The sequence below is a fragment of the Anthonomus grandis genome, chromosome 11, assembly GCF_022605725.1.
Source record: "Anthonomus grandis grandis chromosome 11, icAntGran1.3, whole genome shotgun sequence".
Lineage (NCBI taxonomy): Eukaryota > Metazoa > Arthropoda > Insecta > Coleoptera > Curculionidae > Anthonomus > Anthonomus grandis.
This window is the reverse complement of record NC_065556.1, coordinates 363,995-389,787: the sequence shown is the minus strand read 5'-3', so window position 1 is coordinate 389,787 and position 25,793 is coordinate 363,995. Positions and strand designations below refer to the sequence as shown.

General features: G+C 33.9%; 1 protein-coding gene across 1 annotated transcript in view; it reads right to left on the bottom strand.

The window, feature by feature from the left end:
• LOC126742432 (nucleoside-triphosphatase THEP1) overlaps positions 1-23,211 on the bottom strand; it is a 28,185-nt gene extending 4,974 nt beyond the window's left edge. The window contains exons 1-3 of the mRNA XM_050449082.1: positions 23,118-23,211; positions 19,177-19,209; positions 13,408-13,579 (exon numbers count right to left, since the gene is read on the bottom strand). Coding sequence (XP_050305039.1) covers positions 13,408-13,579; positions 19,177-19,209; positions 23,118-23,211 — 299 coding nt within the window. The remainder of the gene's footprint in view (positions 1-13,407; positions 13,580-19,176; positions 19,210-23,117) is intronic.
• Positions 23,212-25,793: the final 2,582 nt, after the last annotated feature.

The following is a 25,793-nucleotide window of genomic DNA, read 5'->3' as shown; positions in this document are numbered from 1 at the left end:
GAACGAGAAAACGAAACGCAATTTCATATGGAAACCGAATTAGATATAGAAGTCGAAAATAATACGAACGAGGGAAGGTTGATAAATGGAAATATCGATATGATGAATTGTTTTGTTTGTGATGATATGTACGTCCCACGTAATAAGTGCATTGAATGTAATGAGTCATTGCATATGGCCTGTGCCACTGATTGGAATTTACCATTATGCAAACTTTGTGGTAATAAAAAGGCAACTGATACGGAGAGAAGAGGTTGCAAACGGGGGCTTGAACAACAAGCTGATAAAATGCTTAACCAATCGCAAAGCAAATTTCCACCTGTTAATGTAGGTGACAATGTTTTGATAAACGTACCAGAGGTAGATCGCGGGCGTTTAGCTCCTCGAAACGTATTATCAGTCATTATGGAAAAAACCGATCAAGGATTGTACGTTCTGGGTACCAAAAATGGAAAATTGACACGATTATACAGCAGAAATGAGTTTCAATTATGTCCTTCAGTATTTTTATCTTTATCTGAGGTGGCTGCAGATTATTCTGTCAATGTGCGCCAGGAAGCCATGTTGTCTTCGGGGTCTAAACAAGGTTTTGTTAAATGTAACTGTTTGAAAGGTTGTCAAACTAAAGCATGTGCATGTGTAAAACTAAATATAAAATATAATTCCAAATGCCACAAGAGTAATTCTTGTAAGAACAAATAGTGTTTTTCAAATATTATTTTCCTATTTCTACATTTCGTTGAGTGTTTTGTTTTCAATATAATATCTATCATATACTGTAACTCTGTGATAGGTGTGTACCTTTTAATAATCATTTTATATTGTTCATTGTTTTACTTGAAACGTATTCTGGGTATAGCGCAATAGACAGAATGCGACGTGGGCAAAATAAATGCACCACAAAGCAAAACCACGGCGGACGAAACCATCATTCGCATTATGGGTGACATAATTTACCCAAAAAGGCATTCTGGATAATTAGGTCTACTCAGTGCTCGAAAAAAAAGTCCCTGATCGCATCTTGGATAAATTTTTATACCCGTAACGCGTTGTGTGCAAAAAAATCGGGCAGTGGGCGATTTCGGCCGTTGCGAATAACATAAACACCTAAAAGTGAGCCACAATAGACCTAGGATCGCACTGGAGGGACATAAGGTCTCGTACTCACAACAAACCTAACCTAAATCAATAAATATTTTAAAACTTTGCTACAGAAGAACATCCTTCATTGAATATTGAAATCTGAGCACCCTTTATGTCAAAACCTCCAGAGGCTAATTCCTCGAAAATAAATACTATATCGTAGGAGTAACTGCATCTGTTCAAATCACAAATAGTTTTACCAGTAACCAAAATTCTTTATTTTATTCTCGAAACGTGTTTAGCTGTTAACGATGTTAGCAGTCAGCACTTCGAAGGTGCTAACATGTCGTGTCAAGAATAAAATAAAGAATTTTGGTTGGTGGTAAAACTGTTTCGTTATTTGAGTGTCACACCAAAGGTTCCAACCGTAGGACTGTATCTGTTTAAAACAAAACAGGCGAAGTGATTTCTCAAAGACTACATTTCTTCGCCAACTAACCAATCTGGAATAAATGTTATTGATTTGTTTTTCCCAGTTTAAGTTGGTAGGAGCTCAGTTTGAATGCTGCAACCCTAATACTATATTGAAGTTTCTTGTATCAATAAACCTTTTAAACACTTTTGAAATTTAGAACAGTACAGAGACAAATATCGATCGATTCTTAGTAACCTCACTTTTTTCTATCTATGCATTTAAAAACTATAGAAAAAATTTAAGTTGTAAGAGGCATTAATTTATGATGTTGAAAAGAAATCCGGCTATCTGAGTACCACTTATCTTTTAACAAAGACAGAGATAACATCCAAGCCATAATAAAAGTTTCATCAATACTGTAGTCTTGATAGTCTATTATAATCTTGCTATTATATCTGATGTGTCATCTGCAACAATCTTCAACAAATGGAGGCAAGTCAGTTATAAATAGCGGAATAAGATTGGAATTCCAGAACACTTTCCTAAGGAACGTCAGTCCTAACCTCCGTCAAACTAGAGAGACAACCTGAGACTTATTAAACAAGTATGTTCTCAGTCGGTCTAAAGCTGGTCTTCTGACTACATAATAAGACACTTAAAGCGCAGTACGGAGATAAATTTGATTTATTGTGTCGTAAGATTCGAAAAAGCAGAAAAGATTCCAACAGATTTCGATGAGATTGAACTGGCTCTGAACCCCTACTGACGAAAAAAAAAAGATTAATATAATGTTGGAAATTAAATTAGCGGTTTCATTTCTTACCCATAGTTGTTGTGAAAGTTGGTCAAACCGAAATAGTATATCGGTCACCCGGGCAAACCAATAAACTTTATAAAAGATTAGATATTAAGCTTAAGTACGATTCGTATCGTGTATTTAATCTATACCGTATGCGGTAAAGTTAATATAATTTCTTAACACGCACATTAAAAATTAAGCTTTCGTTGTGCAAAAACTTCGAATTCCTACTTGGTCGAATAAAAATCGGCTTGGCGAGTAAAAAGTTGCGTTTCACCCGTGCGTGGCCAAAAACTTTCATCTTACTAAATTTGTATTATATTAGTCTAGAAAGAGACGCCGCTGTTGTTTCAGCTTTTTTGGCAGTATGCAAGCAGTATCTTGATCTAATTAAAAAGTGCAGTCAAAGATATGATAATCTGTGATGCACCTATATCACATTTTAGCATGCGACTATAAAAAAAAATCCTTTATATATAGCACTAGGCTAGAATCAATTTCATATATTGGTTTAAATATATAATAATTAAAGTTTTAATATATTGCTTACATACCATTTTAGAGCTATTTATATTATTACAGCTCTTTACATAATCCGGCAACTCATTGTATTGTTTTAAACCTTTAAAATATAAACTATTTTGACCTGCACCAGTATTTACTCTGTCTATGTAAAAATTGTTTTTTGATCTTGTATTGTGTTGATGAATGTCACTAATAAAATTACAATTTTCTACTAAATGACTTGGAACTAAGTGGTGTAACATTTTATAAATAAATATCATTGTATCAAGTGACGGTCTGTCTTAGACTCAACACATTGGCACAGTTTAACATTTCTGTCTTCCTTGTATAACGACTGCAACCAGGAATAATTCTTAACGCCCTATTTTGTTTTTTTTTTGTAGTAAATCGATTTCGGAGTTATTCATTAAAAATAAAAGAGTTGAACAAAAGTAAAGATGAGGAGCAATGATTGTCTTCTATACAGTTAATTTGGCCCACACACTTAAACTTTTTGACAGACGACCTAAAAGAATGATTTTTTTTGCTATTTTGTTTGTTATGTAGTTAAAGTGGTCTGAGAAAGTTAGATTTTCATCAATTATACAACCTAAGTATTTAAACTTGTTGACATATTCTATAACTTGATCGCTAATTAACACATCATGTACTAGGTCTATGTTAGTATATTTATTTTTTATAAGATTTTGTCTTTTAAATGTTAAGCTGTAGACCATTGTTGTTTAACCATTGATATATGTTTTTAAGTTCATTATTTAAAGTTTCTATTAATTCTGCTGTACTGTCCCCAATACAAAAAATAATTGTGTCATCTGCAAAAAGTTGAATTTTACTATTAAGAACTACCTTTACAATGTTATTTATGTACAATATAAACAAAGTGGAGCCCAAGACTGTCGCCTGTGGTACGCCATACAGATACATATATAGGTAGTTCTGGACTATATTTACCGATTATTTATAATAATCGAACGGAAATAAACGCGATTATTTCCCACAAAGTCAAATCCAGATAAGTCGGAGATTTCTGCTCTAGGCAAAAATACTCTAGGAACTCCAGATCTGTTTGTAGCTCCAGACTCCAGAACAGAACAAGTTAAAAGGTTTGTGGAAACTTACAAGCATCACTCATGCTGCCGCAGACCTATCGTTATCAGTGGCGGCTCCTTCTTAGGGTCAATTGGTCAATGACCCCCCTTAAATAATCTCATAAAAATCCCAATTTTATTATAAATATCTTTTATCTAAAACTTCATTGTGAAATATAAAATTCTCTAAGCAGTCTGCATTGGCAAAACAAATAAATATATTATTAACGTCGCGCCTCGCGCGCATCACAAGCCCGTGGCTGGGCCGTATTTTAAATTGTCCCTATACAGTTCTTATGGCTTATGGAGAAATGCATGTAAAATAGAACAAAGAAGGCAGATTAGCATTTCGTGGGCGGGAGTGAGAGTCACCTTTCAGTCCTATATCGCTAACGTAGTCGACGGCCCGACTGGATGAATGTTTTCAGTTTTGTTTTAAATAGTTACTGTTTGCCGCCCGCACGAAATAATTGCCTTAAAATCTGCTGGAACATTAAATTATGATGTTCCAGCAGATTTTAATTTAAATAATTATGACGGCTTGAGAAAAAGGAAAGTGGTCGACCAAAACCAAATATGAATTTAAAACAAACAACAAAGGATAGGGGTAAAGATATTCAAAAATATTTTAAAGAATCAATGTACAATTTGTGTGATTGGATTTGTGGCTGCAGTGTGAGAAATTTTTTTGCTACCCGTCTTTACTATTTTCGAATGACGCTGTATGGGCGAAAAATGGAGTAATTGACATTAAGCATTTAAAAGTGAAAATTACAAAGCTTGCTTCTTCCACTACTCATATAAATTCATCCATGAGTTACGCAAGTTTAGGACGTGTTAACACAGTCTAACAGTTGAAAACTATATACTTTGGTGTTAACATAAGACAGCAACTTGATAGTGTATATCGTAAATCTGTGCATGGCTTTAATGAATCGGTTTCTAAAAATAGGTATATTTTAAACAAACTAATCGGCTGTGTAAAATTTTGTGGAGTTTTCGAAATTGCATTGCGCGGTCATGACGAAAGTATCAACTCCAATAATCCTGAAATTTTTCTGGGCCTTATCGATTTTGTTTCTGAACTGGATTTAATGTTTAAAGAACATATTGAAAGGAGTACAGTATTTAAAGGCACATCAAAAACAATTCAGAACGATATTTTCGAATCAATGTTAGCCATTGTACATACTCATATAATTAAGGAGATTGGCCAGACAAATTTTGTGGCAATTCAAGTAGATGAGACCACAGACAGCTTCAATAAAACGCAGATGATTGTCATATTGCAATATGTATTAACTGATTGCACATGAAAGATTTTGGAAATCTGTTAACCCTCCAGATGCCACAGCACAACATTTAACTAATGTAATATTGGAAGAACTTCAATTATCAAAAATTAATCAAGCACCTGAAAAATTAATTGCCCAAAGTTACGATGGTGCATCAGTCATGAGCGGTAAACTGGTAGGAATATAAACAAAAATTAAAGAAATATACCCAAATGCACACTTTATTGCTAGCACTGCTATGCCCATCAACTTATCCTGCAAAAAGCGGCGAGTCAACATAAACCGATAAAAATATTTTTTGTAAATTTATACGCATTTTCGTCCTTTTTCGGCCGATCTCCAAAACGTACGATGGTTCTAGGTAGAGTGGTTTCGATAACCTGTTTATACCCTTTTTCTTATATTTTTATTTAAAATATTTACTCTAATAAAAAGGCAAAGTTAATTTTCGGCAAACGATTTAAGCATTTAAAGTTATTTTTACCCTTAATAGGGTAAATATCTCGGTAAATATTATTGAGTTTTATCTAAGTCTGTATTTTTTATCCAAAATATAAATGACAAAAAGATCTTTCAAATACTTTAAAAAATCAATAGTTTGATTTGTTTTTTTCTATTAGAGTAAACTATAAGTTTTCAAACCAAAATGACCCCCCTGAAGATTGACCCACGAGCCGCCACTGATCGTTATAAGAGTTAAGCAGGTTGAGGTTCGAGAGCTTATGGAAGGCAAAGCCAGAACCAAATAGACATAGGAAAGAATCGGTGTTATAACTCTGGAATCTAATTAGAAAAATAGGCTGAATCAAACATCCCTACGTACAGTTTGGAACAGCTACAATAATCTATTTAGTTTGCAGTGGCCAAGGACAAACTGTTAACTCCAATAAACTGCAAACAAATGCCGATCTTTTCAGGACAAATTGGTGGTCTGATAGTAATTCGGACCTTCTGCCATCGCGCCTTAATTTTTTTATTTTTCAGTTTATTTATACAGTTTGGCGGCCATGTTATTCAAACAAAACGGTCTAAAATTGCCGTAGATATAGGTTTTTCCTGTTTAAGTAAAAGGACTAAGTTGACAATCTTCATAGCTCTTTTTGATAAAAAATCGCTAGACGGCACCAATATTATTATCGGAGTTGTTGTAATTAAATATTTGCTAATTTCAGTTCATGCCATCCGGCATCGAAGCTCTCACAGGTAGACTATAAATGAAAGTGGTTTTCGGACTTTGACCTCTTGAACCTTCGTCTTGGAAAAAGAATCTACCAGATCTTGCTTCTCATTCAGCAATTAAATCCCACCGAACGTTTAACGTAAATTTGTCGAAATGCAGGATCCGCGTTTAGCTATACTAAAACTCAGTCAGTAAATATACGGCGTTTTTTGTGGTGGTTGGGTTTCAACCACTATCACTAGCTACGTTTACAACGCGTGTACCTACCAAATATTTAATACTTGGATCAAATGATGTCATGAGTATTATTTTTTCGGTGTAATTGGCAGCGCACTAAAATTTGATGCGTCCCAAACAGGGTAGATTAAATTTATTTTTTTTCGGTGTAAATACCTAGGACCTATTTTGAAGTACCAAAATGACAAGTTTGACATTTTATTGCATGTTAGATTATTATTATTATTATATTATTATTTTATTAGATAAAGCCAAGAATTTACATTCTGTATAGCTCTGTATGAACTAAGTAGGCATTACAATATATTTTAATAAATCTTCAAATGTCAGCTTCCAAATTTAAACACTAAACACTCAGGTAGGGTGGAGCGAAAAATTTTTTTTTTGAAACTTAAAATGCCTATATGCGGAAAAGTTGCGTTTTGTTATTACAAATTGGTGTGCAAAATTTCAGATTTCTACGACGTCACCTTTGGCTGCCCAAATGACCTTGAAAATTGGCTTTTTATATTACGCGGGCCCGTAACAGTCTCTATATAAAATCCGCTGTGCGACTTCGTAAGTGTTCGTTTTTAATCGTTTTACGCTTCGTGACAATGGGACCAGGGCGATTTAATGTCTAATTCTTTTTAGCTGATGCTGTGGTTTCATACGCGCCGTTCGTAATATTTATTAAAATGCCTCGCACGCGCTTTGATTTGTTTTGTCCTGTGTTTGGTGCACCAAAACCATTTAGTGAAAATGTGTTGCCTACATATTTTGATGTAATGAAGTATTATTTATTGATTCGAGTAAAACTATTAGAAACTAGTAAACAAGAACCTGAAGTGTTGTCTGTGTGCCGTTAATAAAAGACTTAAAATCTTTGTGGGCAAAAAGTTCCATTTCTATGGTATCGGACCAACAGATACTGCATCAAATAAGACAATGCTACAGCAAGTACCGTAATATTAAAAAACCTCTTAAAAGGGACGGTAAACTAAGTGATAAGGCAAAAGTTGTTTTGTTTAGAAATTCAGCGGAAAAAAAACTGTTTGATATTTCCCTATGTAAATGTAAAGATTTTAAAAAATGTGCCTGCAAGACCAAAGTGCTTGTAGCTGAATGGGATATTCTGTTAGATCAGCGAACCACTCAAAAAATGGCAATTGGCAATGTTGACGCCAAAGTTAGTAAAATAATCCAAAAAAAATTAGAGCGTAAAACTAAGGAGGAAGAAAGAAAACAACGACATCTCTTGAAAGAAACTGAAACAGATAAACAGTCGGAAGTACCTTCTTCTTCTAGTAAAAATAGTAAAATTATAGAAAAAGAATATTCCCAGGCAAATAGCGAAAGTTCTATAGAAGAAAGCTGCCCCTCAACTTCTCAAATGAGACTAAAACTTCCAAGTTTAGCGCAAGCTTGCGATAGAACAGGCGTATCTGATAGATCTGCCGCAATTATTGTAAATGCAGCTCTAACAGATATGGGAATTTTAACCAAAGAAGACCCCTCCAAGATCGTCGATCGAAGCAAAATAAGAAGAGAGAGAACAAAAGCGCGTAGTGACCTAAAAAGAAAAGATAAGGAAATATCATTTCCATTATATGGTTTATATTTTGACGGACGGAAAGACTAAACAATAATTCAAGTCAAAGGCGAAAATACATGTTAAAGAAATACCATAATAGAAGAGCATATTGTACTAGTATCGGAACCAGGATCCACGTATTTAGGTCATGTAACTCCAACTTCTGGTCATTCGACCAATATCAAAAAAAGCATTTTAGAATTCCTAGAGAAAAACATGGATCTTTCTAAACTTCAGGCTATTGGATGTCATGGTACAGTAGTCAATACTGGTGTAAAAAATTCAATATTGAGACAAATTGAAGTTTCTCTTGGACGACCTTTACAATGGTTTGTTTGTTTGTTACATGCAAACGAACTTCCTTTGCGTCATTTACTGCAAAATTTGGACGGCGGTACTATTGGGCCTAAAGGATATAGCGGCGAAATAGGAAAACATTTGGAAAACTGTGAAAAAATGCCTGTTAAAAAGTTTGAAAAAATCGAAACTACTTTGCCTGCAATTACTCCAAGTGAACTTAGTACCGACCAGCAATACCTTTATGAAATCTGTACTGCAATTTCAACAGGAAACATTTCTTTGAGTTTGTCGCAAAGAGGACCAGGAAAATTGAATCATTCCAGGTGGTTAACTGCAGCCAATCGAATTTTGAGATTATATGTTGGTACCGAAAATCCATCAACAAATCTTCAAATTTTAACGCAATATATTATGAAAGTGTATGCCGTTTCATGGTTTGAAATAAAATCTAAACCTTCCTGTAGGCATGGCAGCAAACATGTTTTTGGAATTATTCAAAAATCCAGATTCTTACCAGAAGAAATTAGAAATATTATTGATCCTGTCATTCAAAGAAAAGGGTACTTCGCTCACCCAGAAAACATGTTGTTAACTGTGCTCTCTGATAGTAGAAAAGCAGTAAGAGAATTAGGTTTAAGAAGACTGCTAAAATGTAGACAACTCAAGCCATTAGGACTAAAAGTATGTGAGTTACCCTTATTAAATTTCAAGGCCACAGACTACATTGACCTAATTGATTGGCAGTCGATAACAATTACCGAGCCTCCCCTTACAGCTTACAGTGTTGATTTCCGATAGCAGCCTTATGGAAATGATCTCAGAAGTTCCAAGTGAAATTGAAATTTTAAAGTTACCATGCCATTCACAAGCAGTGGAACGCTGCGTCAAATTGGTAACTGAAGCATCAACTGCAGTATGTGGCTTTGATGCACGTGATGGTTATATAAAGTCCAAAATAGCTTCTAGAGCCGCATTGCCAATATTTGAAACAAAAAGTCAATATTATAAACTTTTAGAGAACTAAAAAAATTATGAGCATATACTCGTATAGTGGTGAAATGCGGGCGGGCGGGCGGTTGGAACTCGAGTTGCAGCCACCTCCATGTGGTGAGTTCTGGGTTATTTTCTTTTAAAAAAGTAGTTTCAATAAAATTTTAAAAGGAAATAAGCGAAGAGCTGCATAGAAATTTGGAAAAATGTTGTTTTTTTTTAAAAATATTCATGCCTCGTTGGGCAGCCAAAGATAAGGTCACACCAAACCCAGATTTTGCGCAGTAATCAGCGGTTTGAAAAGGCAACTTTTTCAAATATAGGCATCGCCATATCTCACAAATCGGCCATTTTCACTCCACCGCCTACTAAACATGTCCAATATGTCCAGACGATTTTTAAAACAGTTTGCAGAAGGAGCAGTTATGACATCTACGGGTACGAATTCCAAACATCGAACACTCTATTAGGCGAAAACATTTGACGTATTTTTGTTTTATACATTTTTATATTTTTTTTATACAGGTTAGAAGGTTTTTATTTTTGTACACAAAAATAAAGAAGAAGAGGAAGACAAGGACAAGGGTAAGCCTTCAAGAAAATTTATAATTTATTTTTAAACAACAATAACACTTTTAAAGATTTAGAGGTCCTATAATTCTTCGTCTAAACTCACTTCAACTGACATTTTGATCCTAGAGATAATCCTGGACTAATTTAACCTTCAAAATTAATCCTTGTAAACAGGGCTCTACTAAATAAAAATAGGCTAAATAAAAAATACTAAATAAAAATATCATCTGATCCATGGACCTAATAGATCCGCGCGTTGTAAACGTAGCTACTTTGTACCAGTCAAATCCAAATAAATATGCAAAAGTGTGTTACAGGTTAAAATTGGCATTTTATACTCTTTATTAAAAGCACTGATTACAGTTATATTTTCAAAATAGATATTTTACAAATATTAATGATTGATACTAGTAATGCCCTCTCTGTAATAGCCTCCCAAGTAACCCATAGTTCTGTTCTCTAGCCATTTCAAATTACAGTATTCTTTTTTTTAAGGACACATTTAGTTTTGTACATTTCAGCTTCATATTGTACTGGTTGTTAATGAAATTTTATTTATACTCTTATAAAACCCGGTTCTGGACTAAAGAAATATTTTAGAATTTAAATTATATCCCATATTGCTTATTCCATACTTTATTTAATTATTTTATAACGAATAATGATTAATTGGGCATGTACAATTATTGTGTATGTTGTACTGTTCATAGTACAATATCTGATTTTGGCTTGACCATACCAGATATGCTGGTTGATTTTACTCGGACTGACCTATCTAATTTTTGTCTCTTTTTATCTAATGTAAATATTAGTTTTCTTGGAAGATAGCAAGAAGTTGCTGGTCTAGGCAAAATCGAAATTGATTGTCATAGTGACACATATTTTCATTGCCAACTTCCTTGGGCCACAAATTTTGTTATTTATTTTTTTATAAAAGGTTTTATGGTACTTATAAAAAAAGTTAAGTTATTTTGTTATATATTTCGATTGGCAATACACTTTGTGCGTGATTGCTTAAATACGGGTTTGACCTCTGCGGTCGTTCCTTTTCCCAGACCGCCGTCATGAAGTGAAGAGTGCTTTAGTTCTTTTTGAAATTCGTGTGAATTTTACCCATATGGGGATATAATTGACTAAATGTGGTGATAGTAAATCAACTTTTTGGGCGTAATGCTATAATTTGTTGTTTTGTTGAATTTACTGGCCTTTATGGCGATTTAAAACCTAATAATTTTTCACGTGCCCTCGAACATCGGCAAAATAGCGGTTCTGATTGGCATTGGCAGGGGACAATTTAATTAGCAAGTAGGTATTCTTGAATTTATCGTTTATACTGATAGTATAGTTTTTTTTTCTTTTCTTTTGGCTACTAGAGCTACATAACATGGATTTTGAACGGATTTTTTTTGTACGGACCTGATTTCTTCATGTCACATGGTGCTTTCGTTTTGGGGTTATGTACTCTACTGGCTCTAATCTAGAAGGAGATTTTAAGCAACTGTGAGCTAACGTCTAACCTAGACCACTACCAGAGCTTGTGAAGTGGAAGAGGTGAAGCTTGGAAGCCTGCAGTTTTCCTTGACTGGGAATTGGATGTCTGGGAGAGTCTCGAATATGAAGTAGTCTGCTGTGTATGGAGCTAAGTGACAGAACATAACATTTTTTTTTTATTCACTTGTTTTATTTTATTTTTATTATCACGACTTTTATCTTTTGAGTTGAGATACATACATAAGCTTATTTAAAATTTTATTGACATTATTTAATCGATGCTATTTTATTATTGAATATTACTGATATGAGTACATATATATGTGACAAGTGACTCCTGTGAGGTAAGACGCAGCCGGCTTCGTAGTACTACGAGTATATACTTGGGTTATATTATTTATTTTCAGACTACTCCTAAGATGTCAAATTTTCTCAGATTAGCTAGTAAATATTAGAGTAAACTAATAAAAGGGTAATTTTAAGTGGGGAAGCTTCAACAGTTAGGGTTGTTATTTTTTTTTTGCTTAGGTCAATGTCCGTGGCGGGATATACCGGGCCATGTAAGTTATTAGTTTAATTGAATTGAAGCTTCGTTCCCCAAAAGGTTTGGGTGTAACGTAATTTATTTTATTTTGACAACCACACTTTGATTGTATATTTCTTGTGTGATGTTGTGGTTCTTTATTACCAACTTAAATAATTATTCCTCTTAACGATAAATAACATAACATAATTCTCTGTGATAATCAAGACTTAAATAAATTGTTATTTTCTGTTGTTAATTTGTTTTTCACTTGAGTTGAGTAGGTTGGAATATCATAGGTAATTTGGAAACAATAGTGTATACTGATTTGACTTTGATTTTGTTTTCCAAGTTTCGTTTTGAACTTGCCTAAATAAATTTTGATAAACATTGGGCGTCCTTTGGGATTATATAAAATCCAAAACTTGGTGGCGCCATACTGATTTTGACATTTAGTTGGGTAACTCTTGGGTAGTTACTACCTAAGAAATTTTGGTTCATTTGGTTGAGAAAGAAGCTAGAACCCACTTCGGCTTGAGCTAGCAGCATTGTGAAGGATTCCTTCTCTGGGCGTTTCAGGTAAGAGGGGTAAAGTTCCTCTGGGCATCAAACAACTTTTGGAGACCCTCTTAAGGCCATAAACCTTTCACTATTTTTAGTACTTCTTTTCTTTTGATTAACTTGGCATTCATCGCTTCACCATCATCATTCCATTTTATTGCACTTTAGAAAAACATATATAACAAGTGAGTCGGCGAAACTTCTGGAGCACGATGAAGATTGGAGTATTGTGAGTTCTAACGCACACTTTCCCTGACGGCAACAATATTTTCTAGGCATTTTTCTTTGAGGTAATAAATTTTAACGACCTTTTCACGTTGTTAAGCCTTGTAGCTTTCTATAATAGAATATTACTACCTACTGAGTACGCCTCCAAATGTAACGACTGTGTCATTCTTGGCTTGGGTATGCCCTGTTGCCAAACAGGGTTACAAATTAAAAAAAAAAACCTTTATATAGTTCTACCGGACAAGTTGGTAAAGACACAGTCAATTTTTGTGATGGAACATATCAGACATCCAAATCATAAGAACCGAAAAACGGAATTTTAGACAAACAACTAAATCTTATATCCGTAGTTAACATTGGGTGAAAAGCTTTGCCTTTTCACTTTATTTGAGTACTAATGCTCTAAAAGTAAATAAAGAAAAGTAAAGAAAGTAAAATAAAGTAAAAGTAAAGTAAAGAAAGTAAAATAAGAAGAGCTCTTCTTAGGTTTTTATTGGTTTACGCAAGATGCCACCAAGATCGTTGTCACAAACAATTGAAACTTACTTTTTGTCTGCCAAAATAGTAGTTTTTTCTGAATGAATTAACCGCACGTAAAAGCCTGTGCGTTGATTCCGATCATTGCGGGCTTCTTCGGTTATGAACCCATCGATGTTGGTAGTTTTAGACTCTAGTAGATGCTTTATTACTTTTTTTACTAAGGTAGTCTTACCAGTACCTGAAAATGTTTGCATTAACCATCATTAACTGAGACTTAGGTATATTTTGATATTTAGGAACTGTCTTAGAATAAATAAATGTATTGTTGAACATAAAATGTCCAAATGTCAAAAAAAATTAATTTAACTTCCTTTTGAAATACCGAAGTATTTGTACAATCCTGAATTGGTTTGGTCCCTTTTTCTCATTACACTAAAATACTTCGAGTTGCACTAATCTTTTTGCGGAATTATAGCTGTCAATAGAAAGCAGAGTACTTCAATACCATTAGAAATATAATTATTTATGCTGACAAACTGTGTGCGACCCGTCAAAAAACTATGACCAAAGTCTTAACAAGGCCCATAGCCCCAAACTTCTTAACCAGAAGATCATGACCAACCCTATCAAAGGCCTTTGAGAAGTCTGTATAGACACTATCGACCTGTACAGACCTCTCAAAAGTACCGATCAAATCATACTTGTAAGTCGACAAGTTAGTCACCGTAGATCTACCCCGAGAAAAACCATGCTGATAAGCAATCACCTACAATGCCATGAAAATTGCACAGAAAACTACTTGTCAAACAGCTTAGGTCCTACAAAAGGAAGTGAATTAGGAAATACACACACCTCCATAGTTACAAATATCAGTTCTATCGCCATTTGTGTTAAAAACCTTACCTTCCAATAATCAGGAAATTTGCCTGATGTCAAGCAAAGATTGAAAAAGTGATGCAGAGGCTTACTCAGTTTACACACACAGTTTTTGAGAAAAACAGATGAGATACCATCAGTGCTAAAAGAATTTTTGTTAGGAAGGCGTAAAATTTCATCAAATATATCCAACAAAGAAAAAGAGATGCAATTTAAATCCACACTGTAATGAAACTTATAGTCAGGAGGCTTGCTAATAGGTTGCCTGTATGGACTTTTAAAATACCTAGCAAATAAATTTACAATATCTTGACTATTACCAGCAACCTCGGGTTCCATATGCATGATATTGGGGTATGAATCAGACCTACGCAATTTATTGAAGGATCATGAAAAATTTCAGTATTAAATCTTTCAATATATGATCTAAAACATTCATCACGAAGAAATCTACATTTATCCCTCAAATTGGAAAAATTTGCATAATCCAGAGGATCCTTACTATTTTTGAAATTTGTGTAAGCAATCTTTTTTTGAATAACAAGATTCTGTAATTTTCTACTAAACCAAGTGGGAAAATTAGTAACTTGCTGATTAAAAGCAGTATCTCAATTTATGCTTGCAAAGTGTTTGTTACAATTAATGATAACAAAATCACAGTTTACATCAACATACTAATTAATATCATACTTAAGTAAGCAGTTTGATACCACTAATAAATTTTGTGTGTGGCAATGGCATATATGACTTCAACATCAGACAAACTTGAGAAAAACAGATCAAGAAATGTACCAAACAAATTTGGCAAGCCATTCACCTGCTTAAGATTAAGATAATTACAACAACTACATAGCACATATGCAGATGATATAGACTTAGCTGTCTCAAAACATAGTCCGTTCACAGAGTTCCTCCATACCGCATGTGGAAGATTATAATCATCACACAATAAAATATCACAACTAGTATGAACACTCACAAGATCCATGGATGTAGACGCAAATTCCTCATAAATTGATAAAGGTCAAGCAAGAAGGATGTAGACAGCACCAAAAATTATATTAATAATAAGCCTTTATTTCCAACAGGCAACTTGCCCAATAACAGCAAACAGTTGCAAAACAATGAAAAATATAGTTTAAAAAAAAACGCAAAACAAACCTAAAAGAATGAAAAGGAAAGAAAAAAAGTAAAGTAAAGTAAAGTCACAATCTCAAAAGTTATCCAAAAAATTAGAACAAATAACTATTAATATGATATAAAAACTCAATTATAAAAGATTAACAAGATAATCACATGTTCAACCCATTTAAATTTAATTAACTGCAATATACCTACTAACTATAACTTAAACACATGGGTTTTAATCCCAAGAGTAATGATCCACCAAGATATCGACAATCACATGAACCGGAGAGAAATTTATATCGCACATGTGACAGATCCGATTAAATATAGCGCATATTATATATAGTGGCGATTTCAACAGGATGTTAGTATGAGACCTTGGCAGAAAGAATGTTAGGGGATGTCTAGCATTAAGCCTAGGCACCATGAAACGTACACTAGAAAGAAGTACAGGACTATCAATGAATCCATTCAGAAACCCTTGCAGGAATTTTACAGAGAAGATCATTCTTCTGTGATGTAATGGATGTAGATTGAAGCGTTCCAATATTGCCGATGATCAAACCCTCTAACTGGATATATGCCATCCTGCCTGAAAGCCAAAAACTTAGCAAATCTACGCTGAACAGATTCAAGGAGACCAACATGATTCTGATAGAGCGGGTTCCATATAATGCAGCTAAAGTCCAGTTTTGATCTTACCAAGCAACAGAAAAGCAGTCTTAATGTAGATTTCAAAGTAAAACTCTGAGAACTTCTAATTATGAACCCAAGCCTTCTCAGGGCTGACTTGACTATGTTGTTGAAGTGTGGAACGAATGTAAATTCAGAGTCAAAGGTGATACCAAGATCAGTAATTTGTTCTAATCTACTCAAAATAGTATCATTAATAAAGTAATTAAAATTTAAGGGTGTTTTTGATCTAGAGTAACTGACCACACTACATTTAGGCGCATTCAAGCCTAATCTGTTAACAACGCACCATACCTCCAATGTATTTAAACAGTTCTGAAGAAAAACACAATCCTCCAAACCATATACATTTAAATATAGCTTCAAATCATCAGCAAAAGCCAGCTTATGACAAGTGAGTGACTCAATCAAGTCATTTATAAAAAAAACTAAACAGGAGCGGACCCAGGTTCGAGACCTGTGGCACACCCAACGTTACGTTAAGAAGTTTCGATTTAAAGTCTTCATATACGACATATTGAGATCTACCTACTATTAAATAGGAATGAAATAAATTAAATAATCTCCCTGAAAAACCATACTGAGTTAATTTATGCAGCAAAATATAGTAATCCATCAGATCAAAGGCTTTTTGGAAGTCGGTATAAATAACATCGACTTGAGTATTAATATCAAGTGATTCACAGATGTGGCTAGACAGACAGGATAAGTTAGTAACACAAGATCGCCCGCTAAAAAATCCATGCTGGTCTACAGAGATGAGTTCTTTTGCGTGACTAAATAGCGACCGATTCAGGATAATTTCGAAAATTGTTAAGAACTTACAGAGTAATGAGATTAGCCTGTAATTCACGATTTGATCAGAGTGCCGAGCATTTAAAATAGGTATTATTTAAGCAGTCTTACAAATTTCAGGAATCTGTTCTGTTGACAGTATTAAGTTGAAAATGTAGGTCAGCGGATCAGCCAGGACACCAATGCAATCTTTAACCAAGAAGCTAGGCACACTGTCTACACCAGATGTTAACTTATTTTTGAGTTTTTTACTAGCCAAAATATTATTATATTATCCCCTCAAGTATAAGACAGCAAAGAATTCTAAACTTACACTTAGGGAAAATTAGAATGTGTCGACGTAGTATTCATCCAGTGAATAGTAACATTTTTCGGTCAAAAGTATTTTCAATTTACGTTTAAAAGTGTCAATACATGTTGCCTCCCTGATTCCACCTGGTAAACGATTGAAAATTTTGATTCCCTTGTAGAAAATAGATTTTTTAGTTAATGTGGAGGAGGGGATTGGAAGATTTAGATCGTTCACTTGACGCGTTAAGTATCTTGGATTTGGGGTTATAAATTTAAAGCGATTTCCAAAAAGTAAGCAGGCCACTTCCTGAATGTAGAGGGAGAAGACGTGTGTATGCCCAGCCTAACAAATAATGGGCGACAGGAATCTCTTGGTTTAGCACCATAGATGTAACGTACAGCACGCTTCTGTAAAACACGCAGCATTTGTAGAAGGTAGGCAGCTGCATTACCCCAGAAGCAAATGGTATACCTAAGGTGGAATTCAATTAATGAAAAATATACAGATCTTCCAAACTCCATGCCAAGCTCCAGGGTAGCCGCTCTGACTGCAAAGCAACCTGCAGACACCTTTTTGCAAGTACCGAGGATATGCTCTTCAAATCTGAGTTCTCTGTCAATGAATATACCCAAAAATTTTGTATTATCAAACTGCTGAACTACTGAATTAGAAAAAGGCATGTGGTCTAGAGCACACTTAAAACACAATATTTGGTTTTTTGAAGATTTAGTGACAGCAAGTTTGATTCAAACCAGAGATTTATTGCCTGAAGATCAGTTGCTAATGTAGTTCGCAGAGTATCTGTGTCTGGGCTGTGCCAAAGAAGTGTGGTATCATCGGCAAATAGAGTAAATTTCCCCCGTAAATTAAGATTGGTAAGATCATTTATGTATAGGAGAAAAAGTATAGGCCCCAAAACTGAACCCTGAGGAACTCCCAAGGTGATAGGATGGTAATCAGAGTACTTAGATCCTACAAGCACTCATTGTTGCCGATCTTGCAGATAGGAAGCAAACCAAGAAGATGAAACTCCCCGAAATCCATAATTAAATTCATTAAATTCAATTAAATTCTTGTAATCCCAGAAAGTTTTATTTAGTGTATCCACATGGAAACCTTTACACTCACCCATGTATAAACTCTGCTATTATTATAATTTATATGCTTCAGATATAAATAATGACTCGGTTAGCTTCAATCAATTTAGGACCCTTATCATAAATAAACTTAAATCGACATAACATCCTGTTTCTCATACTTTTTTTTTCCTATTGTGAGAGAATCTCAAGTGGCTGTATGTTTTTGTTTTAACTTAAAAAACTCTTAATCTTGACATTCTTCATCATGTTCAATCATTGTTACCTTATTATTTTGATGTGTGTTATGTAGATATCAGATATGACTTAGTTAGTACATTTTACTTTAGTTTTAAGTTGTTTTTTATTCCTATTAACTTAGTATACTTTATATTACTTAATATTTAGGTTGGTATCTGTAAGTAGCTCTTGGCTGTTGATACTGTTGAAAATAAATAAATAAACAACACCCTTATTTGCCGTGTATCAATTGTAGCAATTATGCTAATAGTTAGATTTTAAGTACTCTTTTATGTATTCTGATTAGCATAATTATATTTACCAACATTAATGCAGCCTAAGATTGTTGACATATCCCTTGAAAAAATTATTTTGTTATCTCCTTTAAAATTGTATAAAATCTTTAGGGCTTTAGTTAAGAAGTCAGTCAGAAATCAGTGGGTTTAGAGTTAAGAATCTATAATAAAATAATTTGTATTAGTTGAGTTTGTAAACTAACATAGATCTTAAATGTAGGATCTTTTGCAATAAATGTATTGACCAAGTTTCAAGTGTTCTTTCAAGTCGCGGTACAACACTGATCTTTATGAAAGTGTTAAGCTATTGTATATTCTGTTTGATTACGTTTAATAATTCTTGTAATTTTACTATAATTAGTGATTAGTATATTCATTAAATAGAATTTTACCATTTTATAAGCACCAATTCAACAGATGTTATTTTGCTAAACATTACCTGGCAGTCCGGTTATAAGAATATGCTTTATTGCTTAAAATTTATTTTAGATAAATGAGATGTTTATAGAAACCGCTTATTACATAAAATCTTAATACAAAAGAGAAAATGTTGTGTGATATTTTATTATTTTCCATAGAATGTTTATTTTGCATAAGATTAGGTTATGTCACAGAAAAAGTCCGATCGGTTGCCACAAATCAGAATAAATCCAGAACGCAGCACATGTCGGTTGCCAGCATAGATTAACACTTCTTAGATGGGAAACTCCCATAAGAGCCAATAGAACGCTGAACTGCGCCCTCTGAATGTCGAGGAGTAGTAAAAATGGGCCTGTGACGTTATAATAGCGAGTAATTTAAAATTTGATTATGGCGCCAAATTTGAATTTCACTCTGCTATACCGTACGAGTAGTGATTAGTCAGATAATAGATAATTAGTGGAAAATGTGTGGTTCTTTCGGAAATTAGAGTAAGCAGATTCAAAAAGTGTTAAATCGAGACTTTTCGATCGACAAGAAATATTCACAAAATGTATTACTTACTATATGATGAAAAGAGATTATAGCAAAAAAATCACAAGTTATACAATAAAAATTAACAGTTGTACACGCTTATTAACTTAATTTAGATAGGAACTTTGTTGTATGAAGAGCAAAGTTTGCAAAATAGAATTTATACAGGGTATGGCAAAAGGTTATAGTAAATATACAAAAGCATTAAAAATTTATAATATTACCAAGGAATTACCTTAGAATACATTAATTAATTAATTCAGTAGTAATGTTCCTTAGTGAATATTATAAATTAATTCACTACCAACAAATTAGTAATGAAAAAGGCAATAAGTAAATATTTTAAAGGTAGAATTTACTGGAATAATTACCATTTTTCTATTTGCCTTTGAAAATTTCAAATTTTCAGGCTGCTGTTCTATGTGATCAATAGTGGTCAGTTCTTTTAAATTGTGATTTAAAAAAAAACATTTTTAAATAGAATGTCCTATACATCTTTTATTCATTTATTCAATCAATATACGGGAAACCCCATTTTACAAAAGATTTGGTTACAATATTAAATAAAGTAAAAGATGTATAATTAACATAATAAAAGTACTATCACCAACATAATTAGACAGTCTTCAAAACATATACACAAGAAATAAACACAATAAGAAAACAATAAATTAAAATATTTGATCCAGTTGACCAATAAATCCAGAGAGTGAGCTTGCAAATGGATCAAGTTCAGGGTGAGAGTTTAAATAGGCAAGACTACGACAGATTGGAGAATGTAAAGAATAGTTGGAATGACAGATTGGTAAAGCAAACAGTTCATGTCTCCTCAGGGTGCGTGCAGGGACCTTTAAATTAAAGCTGTTGATGAGAGCAGGGCAATCAATAAGCAAATGAATAACCTTATACATAAAGCTGAGGTCACTTTGAATCCTTCTAGATTCCAACGATTGAAGTCCCAATATTGCCTCCATGTCAAATAGGTTATCCTGCATATTCAACTTGTAGGAACAGTACCGGGTAAACCTCTTTTGGACTCTTTCAAGTTTCATTTTGTGACATTTATAAAAAGGAGACCAAATGATCGAGGCATACTCTAAATGACTTCTAACTAATGAGCAATTAAGTATCTTCAAAGCAGATATAGACATGTCACGACAAGTTCGTAAAACAAAACCTAACATCTGAGAGGCCTTCCCCTCCACAAGATCACAGTGTTCCCCAAATTTGAACTGAGTATCAAAGACTACTCCTAAATCCTTTATTGAGTCAACAGAACTAAGTACTATGTCATCAATAGTGTATATATTATTCATTTTATTTTCAAGTCTAGAGAATCCAATTGAGTAGCACTTATTTATATTTAAAGAGAGATCATTCATATTAGCCCACTTTACAAAAGAAGTAAGATTGTGTTGTAAGATATCAGAGTCCCGCTGTGACTTAATAACACGGAAAAGTTTCAAATCATCTGCATATGCTAAGTAATCACAGTCAGTTAAACACGTTACAAGGTCAGTCAGAAACAAATCAAAAAGCAATGGGGAACAGTGTCCCCCTTGAGGAACTCCAGAAGTCACCAAGATACTTCCAGATTCAGAATCTCCAATCCTAACACGCTGCTCACGCCCCAGCAGCATGCTTCTAAACCACCTTAGGGATCTTTCACTAAAGCCAAGGGAACTAAGTTTTGCTAGTAATAACTCATGATTGACCCGAGACTGACTTCGAGAAGTCAGTATAAACTGAATCCACTTGATAACCATTCTCGAAGGCCTCCAGCAAGGCAACCTCATATAAAGCAAGATTAGTAGAGGTAGATCTACCACTAATGAACCCATGCTGCCTCTCATCAAACACCCCCTTGCACGCCCACCTAAGCTGATCACAAATAATATCATCCAAAATCTTGGGAACAGCAGACTGCCTTGAGATGCTTCTATAGTTCTCAATGCAATCCCTCTCACCAGACTTATACACAGGAATTATATAGCTTAATTTCCATATATTTGGAAGCTCACCCTCTGATATAGATCTATTAAACAACAAAAACAAAGGAAGTGATATACTATATTTAAGTCTGCTTAACATGTACTCAGGTATCTTATCAGGTCCACAGAAAAGTTTATTAGGTCATTTAGAGAGTTTATCAAATACCTCAGACAAGCCAATATCACAAATAGAAAAATCAAGCCTATTCTCTAAACTAAAATTGGGAGTTCTTACATTACTGTTGCAATAAACATTAGAAAAAAAATTAGCTAATAAATCAGCTATATCTTTACTATTATCTGCACTTTTGTTATTATAAAACATACAGGTAGGTAGATTGTGAGATTTTCTTTGCTGGTTAACAAATGACCAGAACTTTTTAGGGTTATCAGTAATATTGCTTTCAGTGTTGATTAAATAGTTGTTATAATCTCGTCTGGCCAAAATCTTACATTCAGACCGCATTGCAGCAAATAATTGAAAATCCCTCTGGTAGCCGCTTATTCTATATTGTTGGTGTGCTTGCTTTTTCAATATTATTTTTGTCCTCGATTCAGAGGTAAAGTAAGAAGGAAAATTGAAGCTTCTGTACACTTTAGTTGGAACAAACATAGCTAGACCCAGATTAATGATTTCATAAAAAGTGTCACTACAGAGTTGAATACTTTTATCCTGAAAAAGACTACCCCACTGTATACTGGAAAGAAAGCTGTTAAAAGTATAAAGGTGAGTATGCTCTACTTTCAATTGAGGGGGATGCATAACAGCTATCTCACCAACATAAGAAATATGGTGCATACTCTCAGGCAACAGATAATCAATAGCTCGCATAAAATTGGTTTCTTTAAAATGACTGAAAACTAAATCTAAGTAAACATTACGTCCATTAGGAACAGAAATTAATTGTTTAAGATCTAAAAATGTAAAGGACTCTACCAAACAGGTTGCATGGCTTACAGGCTGACCAATTGCAGTTAATCGATCTTCATGGCTGCCCCATGTGACATGTGGAAGGTTGTAGTCTCCACACAGAACTAATTTGGATGATGGATTATTGTAACAAATTTGTTCTACAGCATCACAGTGGTGTTGATAAACATCAAGGCCAGAATTAGGAGGGATATAAACTCCTGCAAAAATAAGTTGGGTACCTCCATAATTGCAACAAACAAACAAATGTTCAACAGATTCAAAATCAGTCCTCACTAGCCTGGGACAAAGTGAGCTCCTCACAAACATCACGACTCCTCCACCATACTGCTTTTTACTTGTCAGCACACACCTATCTTTTCTATATGTTGAATAGCCTCTGATGTTGATTTCGGAGTCATTTATATTGATCGAAAGCCAGCTTTTAGTTAAAATAATAACATCATATACAGTCAGGGCCACAGCTTGTTTAAAATCTGAGATCTTCGTTTTCATACCACCAACATTCTGATAATATATTTTCAGGGGGTTTAAACTCCGTTTTTTGACTGACCATCACTTGAAGAGGAGCTAATCTTGGTGATAAACGGATTACCATTTTTATATTTAATGCCGATATTATTCTCACCATTGGCCTTTCTCTCATTTAGTTCTGAGTATAATTGCTTTAAATGGGCTAGTTGAGTTGGGGTCAGATCAGGTTTAATGCGTACAGTTGTGGTATAAAGCCTCAGTTTGCGTTTTAGGCAAGCAAGAGCAGATCCAGGTTCAGCAAATATAACTTTGATTGGCCTAGACCTCTCACCCTTTTTTCCAACTCGAGAGACTTTGAAGTCAGTTATTTCAGGCAAGTTAAGAGTGTTTAGGACCTCAAGTATCTGCGCTCTGTCATAATCTATTCTATCTTTGGTCACCTCAGAATGACTTTCATTAATATTAAATACCATAATATTTTTTGAACAGGAGGATCACTTGCTGTACTGCAGACAAGTGGTTTAGGGGGGCATTTGTTGTTTCTTGTCTATTTCCACCCGCCTTAAGGTGAGAGACTTCTACACTAAGTTCTTCAATATTCGACTCCAGAGCGTCAATTCGATCATTTTTAAGTCTTACATTCTCATTAATTTCCTTCAAAGAGCCTTCCAAACATTGTTTTTGCTTTAATAAGAGGTCAATAATGCTGACCATAATTGTAAGAATGTCCTTATTCGAAGTATTTTCTTTCTTTATAAGGCTATCCATTTGCTCTTTTAGTTTTACCTCACTTTCAAGACTTTACAGAAGTGATATTATGACCGATGTCAGAGCCCGAGCCAGCAGAAAGACGTTTTTTTACATTTGATTTGCAATTTTTGCACGTCCAGTTATGAGACTCGTTTTTCTTAAATTTCCCAGCCAATAGATCGTATTCCGCATTTGTTAACAAGGAACAGCCTTTATGAACCCACGATAAACAACTAGAACACTCAATAACTGCATGATTACGATTGCATTTGCGATTACAATAAGGACAGACAAACACTTCCGTCATCCTTTACTTCCTGGTTACACAAACAATTTGCATTTAAAAAAGAGGCACTAAAATTTAATATTTCAGCTGAAATATGCTGCACTAATATCAGTTAAAAAGTATGAAATTTGCTATACTAATATTAACGGTAGAAGTCCATTTACTGTAGGAATGTTCCTTCAATAATAGAAATTCCAATGTATTGTTGTTAAAAATCCTCTGTCTTTGGCATTTCATTGATTCTATGTAATTCTGTTCTAGGGATTAACTTTAGTTATAGCCAGTCAAATTAAGCACTTAAAAACACACATTTAGATATCAAACACAACTTATAACACTTTGATAAACTGTGACAAAAACTGATAATAAGAGAGAAACATCAAACACGCATTAACAGTTATACATCCTTACAAGCTCCTTCGACTCTTAAGTTCGACTCCTAATTCATCTTCGACTATAAAGGTTAAGCTTACACCTCTGGTGGAGTGACTTACGAACACCATTCTAACTTACCTTGTACTAAGCTTGAAATGTTAATCGAAAATGTCGCGTTTGGTTTAAGACCAGTGGCCACTTCTTAAAGTGGGCTTGAATGAATGTGGAGTAAAATCATTTTCACATACATAGAATTGTTTATTACTAAGATTTTAATGGTTTTAAGGCTTAAGAACCAAAACCCAAGTATTAAAGATATTGGGCCTGTTAAAAAACCAAGCAACCTGTCTTTTGCTGTCCAACGATTTTTTTTAATAATAGATGGGAAGCCCCCATTACAAATAAAATAAGGTACAAAATCAATTATAAGGTTATAACAAACCAGTATCTTAAACTAAAAACTTAATAACAGTTTTAATAATACTTTCATCTTACTCAATCTGAAACATCATCTTTATTAATTTATTTTTAAATGAATGAAAAGTTCCATTAAAAACATCCCATCTATTCTCCCTGTTTATAGAATCTAAACTTCTATCCACAAAATAATGTTTCCCATAATTAGTCCTATGAAACCCAATAGAAAATAAATTATTTTGTCTTAACAATCTTCATTGGAACAGCAAGTTTGACTTGCGAAATTAAAAAAGGACAAGAAATCACTCCATTTATTAGTTTGAACATAACAGAGACTTCATAAATAGTCCTCCTCCCTTCCAGTGGAAGAAATTTGAAATATTTTATAATTATATGATAGTTATGGTTAGCAATAAACCCTAAATGACAGAACCATACTCTAGCTGTGATCTAACCCAACCACAATACACAGACCTCACCACATCCAGAAATACATCCTGGCAATTTCTGAGAGTAAAGCCCAAACATTCTGTTGGCCTTTACAACCAATTGGTTTATATGGTCATTAAAATATAAACCCGAATCATGCAATATTATATATATATATGTTAGCAATACATTAGTATTTTGTGCCTAAATTATAAGTAAAGATCTATTATAGTTAAATACTTATGCGAATAATTATAAAATGTTATTGTTTATTTTTGCTCTGCTCTAAAATTTCAATTTAAGCATTTGTAGCATTATTGAATTGAAATGTACGAACTATCGTTAAAATCACTTAAGCCGCTTAATTATTTACTATACTATTTTTGTAGAACAGTGTCAAAGAGCTGCCTTTAACTCCATTACTCATAAACAAAAAAATCCTCGAGACA